Raw genomic sequence first — 27,218 nt, 5'->3', positions numbered from 1 at the left:
CCAAACACAACCAGAATTGTTCGATTTATTTATTTGTTCCTTCCCTCATTCGTTTATCAAGTCTAATTGGGTCTTTATTAGATGTAATTGTCTGCGCTGGATGATATGGGCATTGTAAATGTGAATAAAGTCTGATTCCTGACCTCCAGAAGCTTATAATCTAGTAGGAGAGATGAGCTATACACACGTAGTTGTAACGCGGCTGGGCGTGTCCAGAGGGGCCCGGCCTTTACCATAGGCTGAAACGTGGAGAAAGGAACAACCACATCGTGGGAGTGCAAATACTGCTTGTGTGTAAAGAGATGAAACTGACGTCCAGGTAAGCAGTCTTCTCGCATGTGCTCTTGGCACCTGCTCTCCTGTTCTGACCCTGTGTTCTTCTCTTTCCTTTCCTTCCCTTCCTGAGGCGCTGTCAGCATTCTCCGAGTCTTGGATTCCATCATCCCCTGAGAGTCTGAGGAGATGGCTGCAGCAGCAGTGGCTGGACTGATCCCTGTGTTCCGCTCTGTGGCCGGTGACAGGTCTGGCTACTATATCGGGTGGCAGCTGTGGTTTGGCTTCATCGCCGTTTATGGAGTGGTGGTGTATGTAGTCCGCACGCCCTGGTCCTCCGTCCACAAAGATTTCTGGTGCCATGGCAACATCACCTATCCTTGTTTGATTGAGTGTTTCAAAAAAAGTTTTAGCAGTCCTGTAGTGAGAATTTGGTACTTCTTTTTCTTCATCCTTCTAGCCTTCTTCTTCCTCATGGACTTCTTCATGGCTCAGATTTGGCATAAGCAGATCAAGGTCAAGTCAGTAGCAAGTGAGGTGGAGGAGGGATCCCTGGTGGGAATCCAGGAGCATGGCCCCTCTCTGAAGAAGTCCATCCTGAACTTCCCCCAGGAGAAGGTGCTTTTGCTTTTGTACCCCCTTTACTTCCTCCTGCAGGTCGGCGCCCAGTGTGTTTTTATTCCTTTTCAGGTACCAGCACCTGCCCGTGCGGAGCCAAGCCATCATTCACTGCAGCACCAATAGCTGCCTGGGACCCTGTCTCTGCCTGATCGGGGCAGCGTGGAGAAACGAATGTCTGTCTACACCCTCATCACCTTGTCCTTTGTGATCATCCTCTTCTGCTTGGGTTTCTTCATGTACAGCATCCGTCATTTCCTGTTAAAGGGCCTTTCGAGTGTGAAGTTTTGGCTTGACCAATGTTTGGAAGTTCTTACTTTGAGTCTTTCCTCCTTCGCCCTGGAAAGTTTGTCTTCCTCTAAATATTGTGTCTGGGGCAGGGCTTCCTCCTGCTAACCTTCTTTCCTTTCCCTCTATAAAATAAACATTTGTTGTTCTTGTTGTCTGTCTCTATAACCAGGAAATGTTGTCTAACTGGGGTGGGTGGTACACACATGATAACATTTCAGAGTTGTCTCACCTGTGCTATCTAATTTGGTCCTCATCAGAAGCCTGTGACATTGAGCTTCCTACTTCATTCTCCCCATATTTTCAAATCAGGAAGAGTTTTCATAGTCTTAGAACCAAGAGCCTTAAAGATTCAGAGGAGATTGATTACTTGTGCTCTGGCCTCCCCAGTGTTGGTTGTAAATGCAGAGAAGATAATTCTTCTCCATAGGAAAATTTTCAGCTGGACTTGCAGCTTCCCCAAGCTCCTAGGTGTGGGCCCAGTCTTGCTGCCTCACGTGAGTCTCCAGTGAGGACTGAATAAATCTGGATGAATCCCATTGGGGAGAGGACGAGTCACAGTTGTGGCAATTGTGATCAATCACTCCAACCAGTAGAGTAACTCTTTTCTGCCTGTTGGTTCAGTGGCATAAGGAGCCCAAAATAGCCAAATGGCAGTCTCATCTCCAAATCGTTGGAACCATTGTTGTGTCCTTTGATAGAAGCATTCCCCCATTGGGAACTGAGACCTCCAAACCAGAAGAGCTCACGGTTGCAGGATGGGAAACGAACAATGCTGCTGATGTTTTTTCAGGTGTAGTAATCAGAGCAGCTGCTGTCATTTCCATCCTTTGATTCCCAGATACATATACTCTGACTATCTGGGAGACAGCACCATACAATAGTCTCTGGGTCAAAGAATATAACGCAGCCTAAAAGATAGACCCCATCCTTTCAGGGTGTTGTCTCACACCTGATACTGTAACTGCATTTTTGGCAAGCCCTTCCACCTTGCAATTCAGCCCGCTGCTTCTGGGTGATGGGGTATTGTGGTAAGATTCCATGGGCGTGAGCCTCTTGCTCCGCGTGCTTTGCTGTGAAATTAGTTCGTCAATCAGAAACAATTCTGTGAGGTATATGTCTACCAACTGAGCACCAGGAGCCCCCACTCTGACTGGTGGGGCATGGTGGTGTTTTGGGTCCTTAGGAATTTGCATCAATTGAGAGCCCATGTCTAGTGATCCCTTAGTAGTCTGGGTATTTCCTTTTCTCCAGGGCACAGTCACTCTAGTAAATGGCTACAGATCATTCAAGGAACTCTTAGAGGAATATTTACGGTATATTCTTGTGGCAATGCTGCAGAGTCCCTCTCCTTCAACCAAGGGACTCTGGATCTGTAAATTGGCTTAGGACTGGAGACTGGGCCGGAGGCCATGACTTTGCACTACAGTGACTCAAACCAGATCTTTAACCAACAGACCCAGAAGTTTTTCAGTTATATAGATCAGGGATGGCAAACCTTTTCTGAAAAGGGCAAGAAAGTAAGTATTTCAGACTTCGCAGACCAAACAGTCTCTCCTGCTGTAGCAGGAAAGCAGCCACAGACAACATGCAAATGAGTGACTGTGGCTGTGATCCAAGAAAGCTTTGCTTACAAAAATAGGTGGAGGGCTGGATTTGGCTTGTGGGTCATAGTTTGTTGATTTCTGCTATGGATCCAGCAATATTTTAGTAGGCTGACTATTTCTTTTATTACCATGTGATCAGTAAACCACCACTTGCGATCTCTGTGGGCCAAAGCATTCTGATTCTCTTTGTTCCTGCTGCCTCTTATGGTCAATGTGTCCACTTTGTCTTAGGCAGTTACGTGCTGCCTCTTGGCCTCTGTTACTCCAGGATTCCATTAACCCCATTGAAATCAGAGTAGCAGTCCACCGTGGTCATATCTAGTCTATAAATGAGAGCAATTACAGAACTTTTTTTTTTTTTTTTGTGAGGAGATCAGCCCTGTGCTAACATCCGCCAATCCTCCTCTTTTTTTGCCGAGGAAGACGGCCCTGGGCTAACATCTGTGCCCATCCTCCTCCACTTTATATGGGACGCCGCCACAGCATGGCTTGCCAAAGCAGTGCGTCGGTGCACGCCCGGGATCCGAACCAGCGAACCCCGGGCCGCCGCAGCGGAGCGCGCGCACCAAACGGCTTGCGCCACCGGGCCGGCCCCGAGAGCAATTACAGAACTTTTAAAGGATGCAAGTACTCCTTCACTAATTTATTTCTCAAAATCTTAGTGAAGGGAGGGTCTTCTGAGCCTTCTCGGGGGATATGGTTGGGGATGGGTGTGCAAGTTACACGTGATAAATCCACATCAACATTCCTATCTTCCTCAGCCCTTGGATTCCTTCCTCCACTTCAGACCATGGAAGCTATGGCCTCTCACTCTCGTTAAGTAGATGACACTATTGGGTCCAAGTGTCAGTCAACCAACTAAGATGTTCGAGCCACATCTAGCTGCATAATTTGTGTGTGTGTGTGTGTGTTTGTGTGTGTGTGAGGAAGATTAGCCCTGAACTAACATCCATTGCCAATCCTCCTCTTTTTGCTGAGGAATCTGTGCCCATCTTCCTCTACTTTATATGGGACACCGCCACAGCATGGCTCAACAAGCGGTGTGTCTGTGTGCGCCTGGGATCCAAACCTGCGAACCGAGGGCTGCCGAAGCAGAGCATGCAAACTTAACTGCTACACCACTGGGCCAGCCCCTAGCTGCATAATTTAACATATGAAATCTGAGATCTCTAGTAGGTGCACATATATAAAATAATTTGGTCTGATACAGTGTTATATTGCACTCTCCTTGGTCTAACTCCCTTAGAATCCACTCCCACACACTCTCCCTAGGTTTCTGCTAACATATATATTAGAAAAGTCTTGCAATTCTTTTAGTGTATAAGCTATTTCCTCCTGGGTCATACTGTGTATCTGAGTCCCTGAAATCCACTGAGATTTGACCCAAGTTATGGATCTAGTGGGTCTTGTGGAGAATGAGCATCCCTTTCAAGGCATCTGCCCCAGGTGAAGTTATCATAGGGTTTTCCAGCAAAGGAAAGCTAGTCTGGCCAACTTCTATTGTCAAAGGATGGTCACAGTGACTTGGAGAGTTGAGATTCTCAATTTCATTTGAATCCTACCAGATTTCCCCATTCCAAGTTTCAGAATCTCATTACTTCTCAATCAATGTCCTAACTTTTACATAAGAAACTTGTAAAGGCTGTGAATTCAACTGCTGTTGTAATTCAGCCACTTGTACAGTTAAATTTTGTGTTCGATATTTAGCAATACTGGCCCTGTGTTTACAAGAAATAAGAGCTTATATTAGGATGGCTGTGGAAGCTCTCTGATTCTCAGACTATGATATTGAGCTTGTATTTTTCTTTATGTAAGTGCTGCAATGCACTCATGAAAATCAATTCCACACCACAGTCCTCGTTGTCATTGCTACTGCCATAACAATCAAGTGCAGCAGCCACTTGGGGTCCTAAAGCATTTGCTTTAATTAGCACTTCATCATAGTCAACCACAGGTGATAATTTAATTAACTGCAATGTCATTGTATGTCATGGATAACTAGCATCCAATTTCCCACCATCAAGGAACTCACCACTGCCCTCAAACCCAAACACATGACCAAACCCATTCTCAGATCCCATCTTTGAGAGTTTGTCTCCTCAGACCACTTCCAGTACCAATTATTTAGGGTCCAATCAGGAGACAGCAACCACACCAGTAATTTGAACAGGAAAAATTTAATAGAAAGAATTGTAACTTATAAAAGGTGGTTAGCTATCAAACCAGAAGAGGCAAGTGCAAAAAGCAGCTACTACCTCTAGGGCTGAGGAAGTATAAGTTAGGAAGGAACTAAGAATGCAGATGAGCTCTCTCCATCACTCAGCTCTTCTTGGAGAGGCCTGGCTGCCACAGGAGTAGACAGCCCTGCTGGTGCTAAGGAAACTGGCCAGAGGGCATGGGCCACAGCTGGCTCATAAACATGGCCTGCTGGGTGGGGGAGAAACTTGCTGGAGGGCTTCAGCAGGCTAGAGCTTGTCTGCAAGGGCTACTCAGATGAGTACTACTAGGCTTCTCACATACCACTCCACTGGCCACTGGGCCTAAAACAGCCCACTACAATTGAGAAGGGAGTCTCTTGATTCTGCAATGGCCTCACGGTGTCCCTTCAGGGCCCTCTATTGACAAAGCCTCTTTGTTGACATTGAGCCAGCTGGCAAAGGAGAAATGTTTATAGGGTCAAGCTCCAGTATCACAGAGCAGGGTAAAAATGTGTGGATTTAGTGCTGAGAGGTGTGGGAGATCAAAATTGGCCACCTTGAAATATGTCTCTTTACCTTGATTATTTTCTCTGACGGACATTTGACCTCCCCTAAATTGCCTAAAGAGTTTAACATAGAAGACCTGTTTCAGGAAGGAGCCACTATCATATGATGGCTGTAATCTAATGTAAAATAGATGTTACACTAGGAAAGACACCAACAAGCCCATCTTATCAAAAATTCTGTCTCTCCCAGGCCACATTCTCTAGGTGGCCCTGCAAAGAGTTGCCAGACAAACATTTACATTTATAAGGGAAATCTCCATTTGTAAAGGTATCTCCCTCTCTGTACTGGGAAGAGGGGGGATGACCTCATCTCTAGAAATGTATCAATGTGGAAGGTGAGGCCTTAAATCTGCATACTCTTGTTTACTGTGCTTTTATGGTAATCTCCCATAACTGACTCCTACGTCCCCCAACATCCCCCTTTGTCTTTAACTGAAGATAGTATTTAAGGTGAAAACCTTCGCCATTTGTCGAGAAACTCAGTTTCCTTGGTTTCTCCAATTTATACATGTTATTAAACTTGGTATTATTTTCTCCTGCTAACCTGTCTTTTAATTATTTGGTCAGCCATAAGAACCTTAAGGGAAAGGGTAGAGGGGGGATTCTACCTCTTCCCCAACAGAGGCAATAAATTGATAACTGGAAAAGGGGTAAATAAATTTTGTGTTTAACAGACAACAAGAAGGCCAGTATAGCTGAAAGTGAGTGAGTGGGACAGAGACAATGGTGGGAAATGAGGTCTGAGAAGCAGAGAGGTAGATGAGGTCAGATTATGTAAGGCTTTATAGATCATGGTAAAGACTTTGGATTTTAAGCCAAGTGGAAAGCATTGGACAGTAGAGAGCAGGGATGTGTTGTGATCTGACTTATTTGAAAAGGTCATTCTCTGGTTACTTGACTTTAGGGGCAAGAGTGGAGGTACCAGTGGTTCTGTCTACCAAGTGCCAGCTAATGGACACCCCATCTCCTTTAGGCTACATTCTCTCCCCTGGGTTATAACCAGGATGATCAAATGTCTTAGTTGGTCTTGGGCTGGGCAACTAAGGGGCCGGGCCCTCTTTACTCTCAACACTTCTAGTTTTAGACAACATATTGCATGGTCACCCTAGTTCTAACATAGCTTGAATCCTCTCCTTTCCTGAAAATAAGCCTGACATTTCAAGATTATTAGGTAGAATTTCTAGGGGTGACTGTCATCTCATTGCTATCTTTGGAGAATGCCTGAAGTATGGGTAATTCCTCAGGACTCTCTCCCTACAACAGCTAAGAGCCTTCTCTTCCTTGCTCTTCCTTTGTACTGTCAAGTCCCAGCCCATTAGTCTAATTCCTGCTGTCGAGTGTTGAGGAGAGTTCCATTGACAGTAGTCTGACTTTAAGGCCCACCATACCCTCAAAGGAGTTTGCAGAAGAAGTCTTTCCAGTTTCCTAATAAGATGTTTAAGATGGCAGCCATGTGCAGAAGGTCAAGCCATCTTTCTTTTCTCGCTGGACCTTGGAACAGAGGCCAGATCACCTGCCTTAGCTGACTTCATTGCTTCCCCAGCCAAATCAAAATTCCTAGGTAGGTGCAATAGAAGAAGTTGGCTCACGATGCCTTTGGCCTTTTTACCTAAACCACTACCTTCTTGCATGCTTTGCCATACTTTCCCTCCCCTCTCCATTCTCTCTCCCCATTGCCTGCATTTCCCATCAAAACCTGCTCTCAAATCTTTAATTTATACCCTCAGATCTTTGGTTCCCACTGAAATGTAGTGGAACAAAAGAAGCTTCAAGAGTTTCCTCTCCCAGGGACTTTACATTTTAATAAAAATCAAAGTCTGATACCAGTGGTTCATTGGGTCCAAACAAGACCCACTTGGAGAGCTTGCTAAACTGCATGTTGATGGGCTCCAACTTCCAAGGATCTGTTTTAATCAAGCATCCCAGGTAATTCTGATGGGTGGTTCAGAAACCACACTTTGAGAATAATTTCTTAAGTTAAAGAGAGGAGACGCTACTGCTAGAACTGCATGTGCCACTTGTGAGAGGAGAAGGCTTTCTTGGGTGTCAGGAATCATGCTGCAAAGGTAATTGCATACAAATATGTTAACTAGATTTTCTGATTCCAAAATTGTGTCACATGGACTGTCAATGGGGCATCACTGAAACACGTGGGCTAAGTGGTCAACCTATTTGATGAGGTTATATGGGATTTTGATGTTATTTAAGCTGCTCAGAGTGCCAAGTCCTGCCCTGCCTCTCCTCCCTGTGAGATTCCCCAGGAAATCATACACATGGAATCGTAGCCAATTAGAAATATAAGTGCTATTTTATTATTAGCTGGAATAATGTCTGATAATGTACAGTGTAGTGCTCTGTGAAGGCTGGATTGGGACCCATCACTTTTGCTCATGGTTAGCTCAGTTTCTTCCCTACTGTCCACAGCCTAAATTCTTGGGCTGATAAATCCAAGTGTGCCTGTGAAGGGCAAGAGAGTGGGAGACTGCTGAGCCCACTTACCTGGCAAGCCATATGGAAATGGGGAGAGAGATAGGGAAAGAGATAGAGATATATAGGAAGAATGCCTAGTTCTGCTTACCATATGGAGGCAGGAAAAATAAAGTACAAGAGAGAGTGCCATGTGTGTCTACTGATTTTTTACCATGCAGTAATCCAGCCCATTAGTGCCTGTGGGCCAGTTAGTGTCTAATACTCCGACCAATCAGATCAACAACCACATCTACCTTGTGGGGAGACAGGAAGAAATGGGCAGGAGCAGATCTGACGCAGGAAGAGGGGTTGAAGGCCAGGCCAGACCCAAACAGTTGACCCCGAATTATAAAGCAGAAGTGAGGCCCTACACTCATGAGGGATGACTCACTTTGGTGACAGGTTCTCACAGTCATGTTTAATTACTGCCGTCAGCCAAACTTCCACTCCTTTTACTCCCATTCAAGAGAGCATACCCAAATGCAAGACAGAGTAATTTCATTATAGGGTAAATCTTGAATCTGTTCTAGTTGATTAACTAGAACATTTGCAAACTTTGGCGCTTTAATAATTTCTGGTTTTCAAATGATGTCTGGCAACTGACTGTGATCTGAGGGAGGGCTGTGATCTTGTGGGCGGGTCCCGGTGGAGCACCCCCTCACCTGCGTGGGCGGCTGGGCAAGCAGCAGTTTCAGAGGAGGTCCATCCTCTGCTGCTCTCTGCAGCCCTTCCACTCCTCTTTTCTTCTGCAAAACTGGGCTCCAGAGCTCAGGGCCTGGGCAGTGCAATAGGGCAGGGCAGGGTGGAAGGAGGCCGTACGTAGGGAAGTAGGGAGGGTGGCTGACGTCCTGTAGTTCCTGGAATGGACTAGGTCACGCATGGGGAGGGGTTGGGAGAGTTTCTCTTCTTATAACTATATTTAACTAAGACACATGAATTTTTGGGACAAATTATTTTCACACAGGGAATTATTCTGGAAGCTTTGCCTGAGTCAGTGTAATAATCAAAAAAAAAAAAAAAAAACCAAAACCAACCAAACAAAAAAACAACCCCACACACAAAGAAAACCCCTGCATTTTTACAGTCTTCAAAGTACTTCAATATCTATTACCTTAGCTCTCCCCTCCCTCCTTCTCTCCTCCCTTTCCTCCCTCCTCCCTTTTTTCCTCCCTTCAGTCAAAACCAGTTTTGTGCCTTTCCAAATATTTGGGAGCAGCTCTTCTGTTTTGTGGATTATCCATTTAACTCCTCCTCTTCTGTCTCCTCGTCAACTTTTGACCATTTTTCTGTTAATCTTTTCATTGGAAGGAAGAGGTGGATAATGAGATTATTTGCTAAAATAGGGTTAGAGATTATCATTGGATTCAGATTCCCCATGTTTTTCCCAGCCGTCCTCCCCTTTGGAGGATCTGAGATGATAATTTGAGAGTGAAGTATATTTTTGTGACCTTTAGGAAACAGGAGAAGAGAAAGGATATGGAAAAGGGAAGATACGATTAAACCAATGTAGACGTTGTTAAGAAATTTATTTGCAAGTCTTGTTTTTTGTTTTTGTTTGTTTTTTAAATAACATCATTCCTTAGATAAAAAGGCAATCTTACAGGAATATACATAGCGTCTCACACAGAGATGACCCTGCAGCTCTCCTTGAAAGGTTGCCCCTTCTAGATCCCCTGGTCTTTCTCAAGGATGAGAAGGCGCAGCAGGTGAGGCCTTTGATAACGGGCTTCTTTGATGATTACAAACTGTACAGCAATATTTACAACAGTAAGACTGTGCAGTCGTGGAGCCTGGAGGGGCAGGTGTGGTGTGAGCAGGTGGGGATGGTGACAGGCGTTGGGGTGAAAGGAGGCACTGTCCATTTTTCCACGTCTCTGAGAACAAGCATGATACAGATTGGTTTGGGGGCGTGAAGGTGGGCCTGAGCAGGGGGACGTGAGGAGAGACAGCATGGAGGGCCTGTATCTGGAGCCTCTTACACGGAGGGATGTTTCGCTTGGTATCTCTGGGGGATTAAACTAAACAGGACAGTTATGAGAGTAATAGCCATTCCAGTGCTTCACCGACTGGGGACCTGCCACCCTATTTCTTAATGAACTTGTGTGTTTTTCCACTGCTTGTTCTCAACCACTATCGTTACAGACCTGTCAAAACCTGCCTATACTTCGATACTCACAACCTATATCTGTGCTAGACCTTATTTCCGTGAGGCTCTGGGAGAACAGCATATCCTCTGGGCAGGGCCGGAACAGCTGCGGGGTGGTGCATAATCTGGCTGGGAAGTCAAGAAATGGATTCCAAGTTTGGGGGAACGGGATGCAGCCTAATGCATGGATGGTGGGACGCGTCCAAGCAGAAAGGTGCCCATGGCATTTGGGTCACTGAGTTACCTTCTAAAGGAGCCCTTTGCATGGGATTGTTACAGACCATCTGCCCCGGATTCTCAAGGTTTGTTTTTTCCTTTTAAGCCTCAGTGTAGTTTCTCCATAGTGGGAAGTCTTAGGGGGAGGGGGCTTGGTGCAAGGCCCAGTGCCCCACCCTCTTTTGTTCCTCCTGTGACTCCACAGAAAGGAGCCTTCCCTTCCCTTCCCTCTCCTCCTGGCTGCAGGCTCAGGAGAGACTACGTGCAGGGGGCCTGAGATCTGCAGCCCTCAGGGTCTCATGGCAGCAAGTCATGCTGAGGCTGGTGCCTGCTCGCCTTCCTTATCCCCCTGCTTATAAACTTGACGGCTCTAAGACCATCAGAACAAGAGCCTCCGGGCCCAGACTGTGACTGGGAACCACCCCGTCCATTTCTGTATTTCCTCACACAGAAATCCTCTCCCTCAATACTTACAACTTCTTCCACCAAGAGCTTTCTCTGATAAGGACCTTGGTGAAACATTTTCTTATGTATGAGGTACACGAGTGATTTTTAGTTGGCAACTTTGTAGTAAATGTCTGATTCATGGTAGATTAAGAGTCAAGCTACCTTTTCTGGGAGGCTCCCACGAGACAGATTATTTAGACTCTGAAAATCGGGGTGCACAGTGACCCCAACAATGTGGAAATCTGGCAGAACCCGTTGACCTGTTATATTGGCATCTGGCTCCACAAAGCAATGTTTCATTGCTTTGAAATAAAAACAAACAAATAAATAAATTTGAAACCAGAAACGGCTTCACAAAGAAACTATGTAAGAATCTGCACTGCACACGGGATCCTTTCAACTCTCTGTCCTCTCACTGGACTGGGGGGAGGAGGGAAAACCGGGGGCCGGGCAGGAAGCGGGAAGAGAGTCTGCTGAGGACAGGGAGAGGCCCCATCCCTGACGGCTGCAGGACGCTTCCGTCCCTCATCTCCGCCCCTCTGTGTGCTCAGGTGTGGCTGCGGAAGAACCTGGAGGGTGGGGACTGAGAGCTTCACCAAGAGTGGGACTAGGGCTTCCCTCCCGCCTGTCTCAGGAGACATGCTGGCTAATGAGAGGGGAGGGACATCAGCGGAGTGGGAAGACAGGGTGGCAGGCACCCCACAGCCAGCCAGATAGGTTGGTTTGACTGGGAAAACAATGCCGGACCAAAATTTTATTTTTCTCTTCTTCCAAAGTAGATCCTTGAGGCATCAGCCTCTCCACTGTACTGGCCATTGTGGGTGGTTTAACCAGACACTTCTTTCCATAAAACAGGAACAGACACCGGGGGAATCAAAACATGTTTGGGCCCCTTCCAGTTCTCTTTACGCTGACACTTTCCCCAGACCAGAGCCATGTCTTTAAAAACACAGAACTGGCTCGGTCTCTATCAGCAAGTTTCTGACTAACCCGGGTGTGAAGCCTCCTCTTGACACCACATTGCTCTTTTCTTGGCCTAAACTATTTCTAACTCTCAGACAGTGACATTTCAATACTTCTAGAGCTCTGGGGTTGGAGACGCCACCATCCTCCTCAACGACGTTCATGATTATGGTCTGAGAGGCTAACAACCCTGACTACCAGGGCTCTTTGTGCCTAATCTAAGCTCTTGTTACATTTCTTGGCCTTTGGGAGTGATGGGCACGTACCAACTGGCCTCTGTAAAACAACCATCATCCTTTTGATGACTTCAAACTCCTCATTTTCAGGGCGCTCTGATTTCTCAGAAGGATATTACTCTGGCATTGAAAGGTATACTTCTCTGCGGTTGCTGAACGATCCAGAAGTTCTGGAAGGAGGATGGCTTTGAGAAAGTGCTAGGCAGTTCCACTCCAGACAAGCCACTGAAATTTGGAAGCAGGGTCACCGAGGGGGATAAAAGACAGTCTTTTGTCCTTGGATTTCCCAGTCAGAGGGACGCCTATCAGACTTAGAAGATAAGGGATGGGACTATAACAGCTTCTGAAGCAAAGCAGAGAAAAATTCATAAATGAAGCCAATATCTAGGAAAGAGGTCTCCTTTTTTTTACCTCAAGACCAAAAAGAACCTTCTAGGAACAGGCAGAAAGGAGACAGCTGGGAATCTTTCTGCTTAACATAGCCATGCACATGAATAATGATTAAAAGACCAAGGTGTGGAAATAAAAGAGGCTGGGCCAGTCAGAGGACAGATAAAATCATGTTTACCAAACCCCAGAACCTCAACTCCTGCAAGTCCTTTTGGTCCTCAGACACGGGCTGCTTTCCTCCTCCCACTCAAGGGTTTTCAGAAGATCTGACGACTATGTTTTATAAGGTCATGGGGAAAGCTCTACTTTCGGTGGAGAGTAAACATCGCCTCGTACACTGTGGAAGAGGTTCATCGATTTCATGACTGATTTTATCAGTCTGTCATGACAACAGGTAGTGTACGTGAATACTACACTAGTTGGTCAAGAGCTCAGGCTCAGAAAGACCCACTGGCCGAGACGCCTAGGCAACTCCCACCTGAAACTCCTTTCCTTCACAGCAGCGTAGGGCAAGGTGCCCTTGTCACTTCTGATATGGTTCTGGCAGGTTGCGAGGAGGAGGGGTAGCTGGTCTTCCTGACAGAGCTGACTGTAAAGGAGAAGGGAGCCTGCGGGTGCAAGTGGTGAAGGGCAAGGTGACTGTACTTAGGCAGGGCCCTGGGAGCAGCTGGCCTGAGCCCATCCTGCAGCCCATGCCACTGGCCAGTGAGACTGGTGATGCAGATGAAAAGTCCCGAAGGAAAATAGAAGGCAGCATGAAAAGGCTGACTGTGTGTGTATGTGTGTAAGTGTATGGTCAATTAAGATTCCAAACTTCTATCCAGGGGCCGAATGTACAGCAAGAACCAGACATAAATCCAAAAGGGCTCCCCTCTCCAACATAACTAAAATCTTAGCAGCACAGAGGCAGACACTTTGGGAAACTGGACAAAGAATGACACCTAAACTGAATTTCTAGAAGACCTTGATGGCACTGAAAAGAACCGAAGAAAGTTCAGATGGGTTGGGCTTGGAGAAACAGGAAAAAAAACTCTTCTGTTTCTCGACTGCGATTAACCTGAGAGTGTCCAGCACATTCCTCTACTTTTTCATGAATCAGTCCATGAAAGTAAAACTCGTCTTCACTGAGGAATGGACTTTCCTTGACTGCCATTTCTAGATTTGCTCATGTAAGGGCCAAGAAGGGCTGAGAGAACACCGGGACTGGAAGAGATTCACGGGGTCAACTCTGGGTGAATAGTTGGGTCCTGCTTTCCCCAAATCAGTCCTTTCAACTATCATCATTGAAATCTACTTAAAGGAAACAGCACCAATAGGGTGATGTTCTAGGTGGATGAAGGCAGGCATAAGAGATGCTCCTACAAAGTCTCTGGTTCCACCATCACTGTGGACTCTTGATGCTCCTCCCTGGTCCTGGTCCCCTCCATGTTTGCCACACACACTAGGGCAGGTCTGGAGGAAATTCCGCTCCAGAGTGAGGAGAAGATGGAGAAGTGAGCAAGACAGAGTTGACTTTGGATGGACACAGAGTTTACCCAGTTGCCTTTCTCTGGCCCCTGCTGTCAGAGTTTCGGTAGAGCAGTTGCCAGAGCGAGGATTCCCTTCCCCTCCAACCAGCCCGACTCAAATTCCATCCTCTCAGTCAGTGTGCACTTTCCTGAGGAAACCAGTGAGGAAAGTGTGCCCTGTGGGAGTGAACAGAGAAGTCAGCCCCCCCTCCCGTGGGGGATGCTGATGCCAGCCCAGCAATGAAAGAGGCTGGTCAGAATGCCTCACGACCCCTCATGGTGAAGGGCTGTCCCTAGAGAAATTCCAAATCAGAGAACTGGAGCAGAGTGGACAAAGCAAAGACTGGAATAAGATATGTCCTGGTCTCTCAAAGGAAGATGTAGTACAAATATACCTATCATATAGTTTTAGAAAAATTGAGGGAAACAGAAGAGAACACAAGATATGCAAAACAGTAATGTCCAAACCTGTTTGTGGATAGCAGAATAATGATTTACACTGGTGATACCTTTGCTCATTGTACATATTAAAAGAAAAATCATTCCCTTTCCCCCAACCACATCTAGAAAAGAACTTAAGAGTTCAAAGGTATAGCTTGTCACACTCCAAATACAAAATGATTTACTTACATGCAGCAAAATATACAAGAAGTGAATTCAAAAACAAACTTAATTCAATTCATTATATTCGCTTGGCACAATTGCAATTCAGTTTTAAAAAAATATTTGTAAAATACTGAAACTGACCTGAATTCAAGTATAACAGTTTCTTCAACAGAAACATTATCAATGCAATAAAACATTACACAGAATATATCGAAGCAAAATGCCTTCTCGAGTTTTCCCTTAAATTTCTGTGTTTTTTTTTTAAATACAGTTTTAATGCCAACACAACTCACAATTGTAGTTTTAAAATGAATATTATTGCATTGTTTTTGCATATCTTGTGGGACAGAAAATGCAAAGAGTTACTGATTCCCGTTTCAGAAGTAGAGACAGTGGTTTGCTTTTGCTTTCAAATGGCCCCAGATTCAGATCTCCCCACAGTTAAACCAGAAGGGGGAGCTGTGGACTCATGTGCACGCATAGGGTGCACTGTGTGGGTGCACATACACATGTACGACACACACAGACAACCCAATACACACACACAGAACACACACACTCACAGAGACTCTCTCATACATGCTTCCTCTCGCTGGCACCCACTAACACACCCAGCATTAAAAAGAACCTGACTCAATCACCCATATGTGCAAGACCATAGCGAGTGCATTGCTGATTACCCTTAAATTCTAAAACCAAACCCCCCCAATTTTTGTTATTATCTATGGAAATTAAAACAAATTATTGGGCATACACAATGGCTGGTAAAACTCTCCTACAGCAGCTCTATTGAACCCTCCATAGAGAAAGGATACCACAACTGTTTAAATAATACAATAAAACCAGACCTGATTTACATTTGCAAAAGTGAAAACAGCAAAGTGGGTAGCTACGAAACTTTGTAAACACTCTTCTTCCTCCCCTCCCCCGGGAAAACAAAATAATAATTAAAAAAAAACCCCAAAACAAAAACTGCAACATGCTGTCAAGAAAACTGTCAAACCACAAAACAAAAGAGCGCTCAACAGGAGCTCAGCACCGCCTCTTGTGGTTGGGAGCGAGCTGCCCCTTCCTGGCGCGGCGGCAGGGCTGGCTCCCCCAAGCCCTGATGCTGGGCTGGCCGCTGGTCTGGAGCTCTGAGCTCGGTGTGGCCTGTGCAGGTAGGCTGCTCCCGATGCAGGTGGGGGGTGGCTGGGGCCTCGGTGTGAAGCTGCAACGCTGCCACGCGTCCCTCGCCCTCCATCCTGGCTCCCTGAGCTCCTGTAGCCTCTTGCTGCCTCCTCCTCCCTCTCTAGGGTGGGGCTGGGTCCTTGCTGAAGTCACGCCCTGCTTCCTTCTGCAAATCCACAGGGCCCTGGCTCTATGAGACAGTGAGGCTCATACAGAATATGTGCAAAATGATTTTTTTTACAAGCAAGGTTGAAAGACACCCGTTTGACATAGGGTCCTTTTGGTGAGGGCGACCGCAGGAAGCTGAGGTTCTCTTTCATGCCCAGAGGCGACTGTTGGTTCCTGGTGCAGGGCCTGAAATATTGTGGGAGGGCAGGCGTCTCTCCTCTTGCTCTCCCTCCCTGATTCTTCCACCTCCTCCTCCTCCCCACTCTACCTCTGTGGACACACACTGGGGTTGTTGCTTCTCATCCCCCTGAAAAGCTGACTCTCCACACCACCCAACTCTGCGTCTTGTCCCAACGAAATGAATGAAGACGCTGTTCCGGTTAACTCCAGGTCACGAGAACAGTGAGGCACTTCTGAAACGAACCCATTAGGAACATTGAAACAAATAAAAAACCCAGCATCTCCCCGGCCCTAGCTCCTACAGGTTGCTGACGTAGGCTCTGCTGTCCTGGAGCTCCCCCTCGCCCTTCCCACACTCCAGGGCGGGTGCACAGGTCTCGTTCTCCTCGCCCCCTGCTCTGTCCTGCCCTGGGTCCCTGCAGTTAACAAAAGGTAAGAGGGTGCCGTTGGGGCTCTGCCGGGTGCCCCCACTGAGGATGTTGTCGGCGGCATTCTCCATCTCCTCTATTGTCATGTCACAGGCGTCAGCCAGCTCCTGGGTTGTGACCTCGATAAACTTGGGATCTTGAGCAAACTGCCCCAGTCCTTCTGAAATCAAGACCTGAAGAGGAGGGGTATGAAGAAGAACCAAAGAGGAACATTATTCCTGGAGCTCAACTCTGCTCTTCAGGGCCAGAGCAAGAGGCTTCTGACTGGTGACTTCAGGAAGTGTGTGTGTGTGTGTGTGTGTGTTGGGAGGGGTGCTTAGAGGAAAGGAGGGGAGATGGAGCATCGCTCGAAGGAATTAGGGGTGTGTGGGCCAGAGGAGAGACATTTTAGCTGCCTGTCAGGGTGATCTAGTCTCTCTGGTCCTGCACTCAAGACCTCCTGCCCAGGCCATGGGGCCTCCCAGGGTTGAGATGTGTATCACGGCCTCTTAAGTCATCTCCTCTCCAGGGGTCCTTCCGTAATTCCCTCGACCAGTTCTCATACGAAACGGCTTCTAGTGACCTTGCCAACCTGGCTGTCCTGCTCTGGGCTTGTTCCAATTTGTCAAAGATCCCCTCAAATGAGGTGCCAGGATTGCACTAGATGCTCTGATCAGGGCAGAGTACAGTGGAACTGACAGCACTCTCGTTCTAGACTAGTGGTTCTCAATGCTGGCTGTGCATTAGAATCAAAGGGCTTTAAAAATATCCATTTAATTTGTCGTAGGTTTCCACAGCTCCCCAGGGTATTCTAATGAGCACCAGGCTCCAGGAGCACAGATACTGACTCTTCACGTGGACAAACTCACACTGGCCCCTGGAGCCGTCACAGCGGACCTTGGGCTCGTATGGAGCCCACAGCCCTCCAGGGCCTCACCAGCCTGTGGCAGGGATACGTTGGTCAGTCGTTTCTCTCTCCCTCTGCATCAGGCCCAACAGAAGCCGAGAGCGTCTTGTGTGGTCATAATATTCTGCAGGCCATGCCCTCCTTCTGCAGGCCCTGAGAGTGAGGGCCTTTCTGGCCAAGAGACTTGACATCCAATCTACTTGGGAAAGAACTGGGTATTCCCTTCTCAATTCTCCATGCAAAGTCCCCTTGCTGCCCTCGGCCTTTCCTTGCCTGTCTGCCTTGCAGCTTGGACTCACTTACCGCTTCAACCAGACTGCTGGCACTGCCATGGAACTGCCTGCCCGGGGCCCCCGCCTGGCTGGGCACAGTGAGGGACACAGGCCGTGCTCTCCGGATGGCGCTGCTGCCCCCACCACAGGCCATGGGCTCCCCAGACCAGGAGCTGCAGTGGATGGACGGGAAGCTGCTGTTGAGTTTCTCGCTGGACTCGGCCCCCTCCAGCCGTAGGGTGGGGATGGGCCTTGGGGGCCAGCCTCTGCTGCCAGGCGTGGCAGGGGGCGTGGCACAGGGCCTGGGGAACGTGGTGGGGGAATGGCTTCTCTGGAGGAGGGGGCTCAGGCCCGCCACTGCCAATGCCTGCGGACACACAAGGAGCACGAGTTACTGGGAGAGGTCGGGCCCGAGAGAGGCAGGCCTCTGCCTCTTAGTTGTTGTTTCCAGCTGGCTCCCCCTGCCTGGAACTCACACCACCATCATTTTCACTCGTCGGAATCCTACCTCAAGACCCAGTGTAAGTTGCATCCATCCTAAAATATATTTTGTGATTATCTCAGTCTGAAGTGATCTCTTTCTGCTCTAAATTCAGAAAGCTGCGAATCAGGCGTGGCATCAAGATCACCTGCTCCTTAGCGCTGGGCTACCACCCACGAGCTGTGGATTCTCTCGTGTTTGGTTTCTCACCAGTAGACGAGAGAATGATGCCCGCATCACCTGTAAAACCAGAACATTACGCCCTCTACCTGCCTCGTGGGGCCGATGTGAGGTGCAAGCAAGATAAGGTCTGTGAGGAAGTACGCTGTGCACCAGAGAGCTAGACAAAACGGGACTTACTGTCTAGATTTTACCATTAACTGGGCCGTTAATAACATCCTGCCAGTCTCTCGCTCGGCTCGTCTTTGAGCTGCCGGTCCAATCTTACGCTACATAGCGATGAAGGTATTTTCACGGTCGTGTCCTCTGCCCCCCTGTCCTTGAGCCTCCTGAGGGCGGGTCACGGCCCCATCTGAGCTGCCGCAACCACCTGCTCTGAGGTGACGCATTGCTGGGAGAGCGACTCTGTGCAGGGGGGAAAGCCCAGCCTGGGGGGCAGAGAGAAGGGGAACATCGCTGCGTGGCTTGGAGGGTGTAGAAGTGTGTAAAGGGGAGAAAGTAACCAGAGAGGAGTTTCCTGCCTCCTAGCAGGAGAAGAACAGACGGGTGACATCAACTTCTAGAAATCCTTTAAAACAGCACACACAGTACCCTCAGCTTGCCGTCCACCCCTGCCCACTGCTCTTGATGGTCCCCAGCCTGGGGTCCCTGGGTCCCTGGAGATGTGAAGGAAGTGTAAGGCTGCGCTCAATATTCCAGAAGGCCCAGTGGAAATCATATGTATGTAGGCAGTGCCACACACGCTGAGCAAAACAGTGCATTTCTTTGAGCTGAAATAATACCAACTTAGCCAAGCCACACTGGCCATCTTATGCTGATTATAAGCTTTGATTGGCAGTTGAATGCCTTTGGGTATAAAAATGTCATTTAAAGCACAGGCCCATGGTAACGGAGTAAATAATTAAAGAGGTGAAAAGTTTAGGAAACTCTAGTTTAGACCCTAATTTGCCTGGAGGTAAGAGACTTGCCTTAGATAACTCTTGGGGGTTTCCATGGGTTCTGAGATACTAAGAGGACATTCGATACTGGTGTCTCAGATAGCGCTAGCTCAGGTGGAGTCAGCTGTGCCAAGAGACAGTCCAACTATGGGATCTCCCTGGATATCATTCCCTGCTCCTGACCCTGTTGCTGGCAGATTCTTTGCTTATTTCTATATTTCAGGGTATAGACTTTTGTGCAGCTAAATTTCCAGGCATCTTGCAACTCTAGGTGTGGCCACACCTGCCTGAGTGGCCTGTAGTGGAATCCAGTGTCTGCGGAGGGAGCATCTGTGCCCCTTGAGAAGGAAGCACAGGTGCAATCCTGCAGCTGCTGATCCTCTGGGACCGTGCGGAGCTCCCACTCACCAGTATTTCCTAGGTCTCCACTCGGGGAAGTGACAGCCCTTGATAAGGCTCTCACCTGCATAGGAAAAGCCCCCTCACCTGGGGGTGGTTAGGGCCATGGGTTGGGACCTGGCAGTGGTCTGAGACAGGAAGACTGATTGGTGTCTTGGGGATTTGCCCATAATCATGGGGGTTGACTAGCCTGCTAGTGGTGGCCAGTGGCCTGACCAAGAGTGTGGGCTACCTGATGATGAACCAGATGCAAGGGCAGGACTGTCTTCTGAGAGATGTCTCCACCTTGATTCTTCTGTCGCTTCAGACATTCCAGGTGGAAGGAGGCCCTCCGACCTGCAAAGCCAGCCGAAGAACTGAGATCAGCACAGGTAGGGCAGACAGGGGTCTGTGATGGCTCGTACCCAGTGAGAGGGGCGAGGCGCAGCGTTAGTGGCCCTGGAGGCACCTCCTCTTTCCCCTTTGCCTTTCTCTGAGACATATCATGTAGCATATGTCCAAGTCCCATCCCAGGAGCCCTGCCCTTGGCATTCTGTCTCATCGTTTTGGAAATCTGCCCAGCCCTCCGTGTGGGGTTGTTTGAGCCAGGCCACGATGGTTTCTCAGTCCCCCTCAGGGCCAGACAGTCGATCTCGGGGGCCAGCGCTGGCCGGCCACCTCTGGAGAGTGGGTGTGTGTGTTTACCTAGGGAGGCGGAGCGGAGGAAACCCCTCTTTGGAGATTGCCGGATGTCCCTCTCATCCTCCTCGGGGGGTGTCAGTTGTCGATGCTCATCATCCTGATAGGAGAGCCTGGAACAGAGAACTCGTGGGCTTGTTCCTGGAGGCTGAAAAGTGCCACCCCAGAGGCACAGCTGCCGTCCCAGAAGGCAGTTTGCTTTTCTCCTTAGTGAAGGGGGCCCCACTGTGTGCTTTCCTAAAGGTTTGGGAGGGGCAGCAGGAACCTGCCACCCCAGGGAATTGGGCCCTGCCTTGCGGCATCCAGCTCCTCACATGCAGCCTGTCTACCACGAGCCCTCCATTTCTTTTTCTTTTTTTTTTTTTAATAATTTTATTTATTTACTTTTCCCCCTAAGCCCCAGTAGATAGTTGTATGTCATAGTTGCACATCCTTCTAGTTGCTGTATGTGGGACGCGGCCTCAGCATGGCCGGAGAAGCGGTGCGTCGGTGCGCGCCCGGCATCCGAACCCGGGCCGCCAGCAGCGAAGCGCGCGCACTTAACCGCTAAGCCACGGGGCCAGCCCCCCTCCATTTCTGATTTGAGGCAGTGGAGGCACTCTTGGGTCAAAGTTGTTGAGAAAGTTGGAAAAAAATTCTAGGCCCACAAGGTTCTTCCCAGGAATGGCCTAGGCTCCTCTGTTTACACATACTGACGCTATTTATCACAACTACTCCCAACTTTAGCACAAACTTATCCCCCACGCACTAACTTCTCCCTGCCTGCCCACCTCTTCATTATCAAGAGCACGTAAGCAGCTGCCTACAACAAATACATGATGCTCCAGCCAGGGAACAGCAGAGCTGTAGGGACCGCAGGGACATCTAGTCAGTGGCTTCTAAGCCTTTTTGATGGAGACTCATAATAAGAAGTATATTTACATAGTCCCAGGATGCACAGACACACCACTGAATAAAGTCTGTGAACCATGCTTACCTTTATTGCATGCATTGCACTCTGATAATTTCTGTTCTATTTTAGTCTGCTCTATTTCATTAAAAAATGTCAGTTGCAATCCACTAGGTTGGTTTCACAATCCTAGTGGGAGCAGCCTACAGCCCGAGAAGCCGGGGTGCATTCTAACCTTGCATTTTACAGATGAGGCCGCTGACTCTGTCCCTGGTGTGACTTCACATACTTTGAGGGTGGAGACTGTGCTGCCTTCTCCGCTCCCGGCACGCTGCCTTTGAGCATTTGTAGACGTATAGGAAAGTTTCTGAACGAAAACCTCCAAACCTTTCCTCTCATTTTCAACTTGGTAAGCCCTCTCTATTATATTTTCTTCTTATCCAAAGTGTACCCACTTTTGAAAACCCAGCTTCTGTTTGACCTTGTGCCTGGTGCCTGTTACGGTCACTTTGACCTTGACCTTCTCTGACTGACTGTACCCCTCATTGTTTGTACTGCTCCGTGAGAAATCAGTTAGAAAATCTCCACGTCACCTTCCTCTTCTGAGATCCTTCTAGTTTCCTAACTAGTCTGTAAAATCTCCTTGAGTGCCGAGGCCATGGAACTGGCAGAGTGCTGGATGCGCTGACTATGCAAGAAGGGCCAAGGTGGACGGAAGCGGATGCTTTTCCTGATTTCTGGGACATGTGGCTGTGTATTAATGCGTATTCTCTAAAAATCAAAAGCCTAAAGGGCTGGTCCTTCCCTATTATAGAGAGCTTTCAGAAAAGCTTCTAAAACAGTGCATCTTAAACTTCTGAATGCAACTCACAGTCATAAATACATTTTAGGAGACTCAGTACACACATACATATATTGGCAATGAAACGTTTCACAAAATAATACCTTTGTAACATTGGAAACACTATTTTCTATTGTCTTATTCTATCCTACTCTATGCTATTCTGTGCTGTGCTATGTTATGCTATGCTTTCTTTTATTTTTATTTATTTTTTTTTTTTATTAAAGATTTTATTTATTCATTTTTTCCCCCCAAAGCCCCAGTAGATAGTTGTATGTCGTAGGTTCACATCCTTCTAGTTGCTGTACGCGGGACTCGGCCTCGGGTTGGACGGAGATGTGGTGCCTCGGGGCGCGCCCGGGATCCGAACCCGGGCCGCCAGCATCAGAGCGCGCGCACTTAACCGCTAAGCCACGGAGCCGGCCCTATGCTTTCTTTTAAAAGTGCTTCAAAGGAAGGTTGACTAAGTAAATGTCACAACCTTCTAATAGGTCTATATCTGCAGTTAAAAAACCCTTATCTTAAAAAAGTCCAGCACTGGGGCTGGCCCGGTGCTGTAGTGGTTAATTTGCGTGCTCCGCTTCGGCGGCCTGGGGTTCGCAGGTTTGGATCCCTGGCGCGGACATACACACCGCTTATCAAGCCACACCGTGGCAGGCATCCCACATATAAAGTAGAGGAAGATGGGCACAGATGTTAGCCCAGGGCCAATCTTCCTCAGCAAAAAGAGGAGGATTGGCAACAGATGTTAACTCAGGGCTAATCTCCCTCACCAAAAAAAAAAAAAAAACAAAATTCCAGCACTGCAAAAATCTCAGCCACTGTTTGCCAACAGTGCCCTCTGCTGGGTAGCTTTATTATAAGTAGTTTCATGAATATGATTGTCAACTTATGTATGTCTGTAGCGAGTCTTACTATAAAATATATTTATGATGGTTGGCTGTCGTCAAAAAAGTTTAAGAAACAATGTTTAGAAGTTTTCCTGAAAGCACTGTATCGTGAGGAAGGCTCACCTGTGTGTATGTGGGTCGGGGGCTTCTTCCTCCATAATGAGGTGACAGATGCTCTGATGTGTGGTCTCCTCCCTTCCCCCAAATCATGCCCAGAGGAGGAGTTCCAGAGACGTGCCCTTCGCCCCCAGACCCTCCCTGCAGGGGTGGAGGCAGCAGAGCTCACCTCTCTGTGGAGATGGGGCTGGGCTCGCCGCAGTGCTCGGCGTCTTCACTCATCTTCAAGTCATAGGTCTCGTCCTGAGAGGCCTCCTCCTGACACACCATGGCTATCTGGCTCTCCTGGGAGTGGCACCTGTGTCCAAGAGGGAGAAAAATAATCAGAAACTGCCAGCCTCCTCCCCTTTCCTCAGCAAGAAAGGCAGCACACGTGCGTGCTCACTCACACGCGTGCACCTGCGCACACGCACTCACACGCAACTGTTGTGGCCTCTTCCTCTACAAGTACTGAAAAGCTGAGGAACCACAGAAGCATTAGGATTAGGGTTAGGATTCTATGAGGGAGAAGGACCTCCGGGTTAGGATCCAAGGAGATCTGAGCTCTGACTCCAATTCAGTTACCCTCTGGCTTAAGTCACCTAGACCCCCCATGCCTCAGTATCCTCATCAATAAAACTGGACTAATATATGCCCTGCCTGCCTCAGAGCTTGCTGTGAGCAACAAAGGAAGGAACAGATGAGATGGTGCTTTGAAAGGTGGAAAGGGTCAGCTGTTAAAGAAGGGTCCTGGGCTGCAAATATAGGGCAGGGTGGGCCAGGGAGAAGGCTGTCCCTTGCCTCTACTATAGACAGCTGGGCCTTTGGTGTTTGTTGGGCAGAGCTGAGAAGTTCCTGGTGTCATATTTTGACATGCTTTTAAGTTTGACATTGGCTCCCTGGAGTGAAGGCACAGAGAAGCCTCACATAGAGGGGTTTATTCTTCTGAGCTCAGGGGAGTGAGCCTGAGTCCCTGCTGAGTCCCTCCTGAGCCTGAGCCCCTGCTGAGCCTGAGTCCCTCCTGAACCTGAGCCCCTCCTGAGCTCGAGACCCTCCCATACCAGGATGTGCCTTGGATTATATTGCTTTCCCTGCGGGCCAGGGTCTTCTGCTCATTTGGTCATGTCTTCTTTAGCTCTGGTCTAGGTGTTCTCCCTTTTCCTGTCTGTGCCTAGCTTGGTACCCCCCTCCATGTTTCCTCCTATAGATCCTGAATGTTGGGACCCATTTTATCCTCAGACTCCTGAGGGCATCAGGGAACCATCCTAGTTTATCTTCTCGGAGCTGAGTGCTGGATCAGGCCCCAGCTTTGACCCTGGGCCTTGAGCCCCTGAGGAAGGGTGAGGGTGGTTCTCCGGGGAAGGCCCCAACAGATGGCTGCCCACCCCACAGTCCGAAGGACAGATGAGATGTCAGAGGTTCTCGATGGAGTGGGAGGACAGGGATGTGGAAGGAGCTTTGGTGAGGCACAATGGGATGAGCTGGAGACGGAGGATGGCGGCAGGCAGGCAATACCACTTCTTGGGGGCTGCTGTGAGCAAGATGTGCTGGCCCGTCCCCAGCAAAAACCAGGCCAGCGCTGGAGCCACAGCACTTGGCCTCGAGCTGCCACATGAAAGACAAGGCCCCAGAGCTAGAACTTCGGTTAAGTTCTTCTTTATCAAGCTGAAGTTTAGTGCCCTGACTGTGGTTTTCCACCAACTGTGAGGGAAGGGTGGGAGCCAGCGTTTAGTGACACTATGAGCTGGGCATTGTGCTAGGTGCTTTGTGTGCGTCATATGTCATGAACAGATGTGTCTGTGGGGAGAGGAAGAAAATCCCCTGATGGCTGTCCCTATCTCCTCTCTAAAAATCACTCTTCCTTAATTTAATATAGCACAAAGTTTAATATGAAAATACCCTTCGAGGGAGGTATTAGTTTACACTTAAAAGAAGCTAATGATGGACACAACGAGCCTGCCTTAAAAAGAGGTTTTGCTAAGGCGAGCGGGGGAGAAATGGTACTAGGGCAGACTCCCTGAAGGTGGAGGAGGGAGGAGGGTTGCGGGAAAGGGAGGGGGCCACCGAGACCACCAGCCTCCATATCCAATGGGCCAGCCACTTAAACTTCGATATTCTCCTGTGCAAAGCCAGCCTCTCAGATGGGCATGCAAAATCCACATTGCCCTGTGCATAGAGGCAGCAACATATGTCTCCTGAGTTGAAAGACTCACCCAACACTGTTTTTGGGGGGTTTAACCAGCCAGTCTTCCAGAGAGTAAGGTAGATGGATGGCCAATTTGACTTGCCCGTCATCAGACACTGTCACGTGGCCACTTGATAATGGGCGTTATGAAGGGAACCAGGGGACAGCTCTGCTGGCTCCTTGGATGAAAGCAGCTTCAGGACACTTGTCCAGGGATTTAGAAAGACATTCGTACTTCTCACTTATTTTCTGAGCTAGAGGGCAGGAAAGAAGATCTGCCCAAGCACCTGGAATGCTGGGGATCTGCCGGCCTGCTGGGGGCGGCTGTCCTGCTCTGGAAGAGCAGCTCCACTAGGGTGAAGTGGTGAGATGTGGAGGTGTGTGCTCTCCCACTCCGCCTCGGGAAGCCGGGCACTGCTGGAACAAACAGGGAGGAGACCCTCCAGGCCCCGGCCTAGAGCACGGGAGCCAGCACCTACCATCCCAGCACATCATAGCAGTGCATCCTGGAGCACCAGGGAGCAGAGGATGGGGAGAGAAGAGCGAGTCAGGAGCTGGCAGACGCAGTCAAGACTACCAGGAATGATCCTACCTTGGCGCAGAATGGGCAAGTGCTACAGCGAAGGGCCTCCTGCACCAAAATGCCCCTCCCTAGAGGGGTGAGAAGGGTCTAAGGAAGAGGTGGCAGCTCTATTTCCGTCGCGGCTGTGCAGAAGGCCAGGCTTGGGCAGAGACTTGGGGAAAGCCCAGGGGAACAGTATCTGCTGTTTAGCCAGGATGCAAACCTCACAGGGGGCAGCAGCGAGGGCTCCTCTGCTCGGGGAGGATGAGAGAGCAGAGGAGGCTCTGTCCAGAGGCGTGCACCTCAGGACACGGCTGGCCAGTGGGGCCATGGGGCCTTCCCCTGAGCGTGGCTGCCACGGTTAGCCAAGGGCAGGCCTTGGGAGGCAGCGTTTGCCTAGCTGTCTCTCTGGTCTGGGGCAGCAGCCTCCACCGCAGCTGGAGAGCTGAGGGACAGGCCTCCGGGCCAGACTCTCCTCCCCCGCCGGCCCCTCTGGGCTGGAGTGCGTGAGGCCCCCGTGCATGGGCCCTGGGCGCCCCACCCTCCTGCTTACCTCTTAGAGCTGAGCTTCCATGCTGCCTCCTGCACCCGGATGGCAGGAGACAGGGGGGGCCCGTGGCCCTCCACGGTGCTGACCGCGCTGGGGAAGCCGGTGGGGCGGGGGAAGCGGCCCAGGGCAGTGTTGTTGGCATTGTTGATGTTGGCGTTGGAGCCAGTGGACGAGTAGCTGCTGGGGGTGAAAGTGGAGTCCACCAGTTTCTCGTGGGATGGCGACTCAGTGTCGCCTTGGCTGTTACCCGCCTTGTTGATGTGCAGCGGGCGCTGGGTGGTGAAGGTCTGGGGGAAGGCGCTCCGGCCGTCGCTTTGGTAGTAGCTGACGTGGTTACCGAACAGGCCACCGGCCCTCTGCAGGCAAGATGGGAGGGGTGGCTGGAGGAGAACGCCCCTCAGCTCCCTCTCCCCAGACAGCCAGGTCGGAGAAGTGCAGGGCACTGAGGGTGGTCTGCCCCGCAAAGAGTGCAGCCACACCAGGCAGCATGTGGCAGACCAGGAATGCTTCACCCACATGGACTGGCAGCTCAAGAGGGAGGGCCCCAGACGCTGCCCTCTAAAATGGCTGGGGGAAGGATGGAGGACAGGACCTCCTGTGGGAACCCGGTCAGGCAGGGAGGCTGTCGCCCTGGAAGTTTCTAATGCAGCCCCTGAAGACTGGGATTGAGTTTCAAGGACAAGTCTAGGATGGCAATCCTTCACCGCAGCCAGCAGCTTGGTTTGGCAGCTGTGAGGCAGGCACTGTGAGGGCCAAGGGGTGGGGAAAGAGACTGGAAGATTCTAACCAGATTTTTAAAAATGGAAATCCACTGGCTCGCTGAGCTAGAAACCATGTGGGCCAAATGGTTTTGAAAATAAGGATGAAGAATTTACTATATCAATTATATTATGG

At 49.2% G+C, this 27,218-nt stretch overlaps 1 protein-coding gene and 1 pseudogene across 3 annotated transcripts in view; one reads left to right on the top strand and one right to left on the bottom strand.

Annotated features, from left to right (window-relative positions):
- Window positions 1-462: 462 nt before the first annotated feature.
- On the top strand, window positions 463-11,415 carry LOC147914840 (uncharacterized; annotated as a pseudogene).
- A 4,503-nt stretch (window positions 11,416-15,918) lies between these two features.
- The window catches only part of CACNA1C (calcium voltage-gated channel subunit alpha1 C), a 714,534-nt gene continuing 703,234 nt past the window's right edge, over window positions 15,919-27,218 (bottom strand). For all 3 annotated transcript variants that reach the window (XM_087442974.1, XM_087442975.1, XM_004438792.3), the window contains 6 exons: window positions 26,328-26,680; window positions 23,218-23,346; window positions 20,318-20,424; window positions 19,866-19,969; window positions 17,667-18,002; window positions 15,919-16,650 (listed from right to left, as the gene is read on the bottom strand). In XM_087442974.1, coding sequence (XP_087299100.1) covers window positions 16,348-16,650; window positions 17,667-18,002; window positions 19,866-19,969; window positions 20,318-20,424; window positions 23,218-23,346; window positions 26,328-26,680 — 1,332 coding nt within the window. In that variant the 3' untranslated portion in view covers window positions 15,919-16,347. The remainder of the gene's footprint in view (window positions 16,651-17,666; window positions 18,003-19,865; window positions 19,970-20,317; window positions 20,425-23,217; window positions 23,347-26,327; window positions 26,681-27,218) is intronic.

The sequence above is a fragment of the Ceratotherium simum genome, chromosome 17 (assembly GCF_057802395.1).
Source record: "Ceratotherium simum simum isolate JZ-2026a chromosome 17, ASM5780239v1, whole genome shotgun sequence".
In the NCBI taxonomy this organism is placed as follows: Eukaryota; Metazoa; Chordata; class Mammalia; order Perissodactyla; family Rhinocerotidae; genus Ceratotherium; species Ceratotherium simum.
The sequence above is the reverse complement of the archived record's forward strand: the minus strand, read 5'-3'. Positions and strand labels throughout refer to the sequence as shown.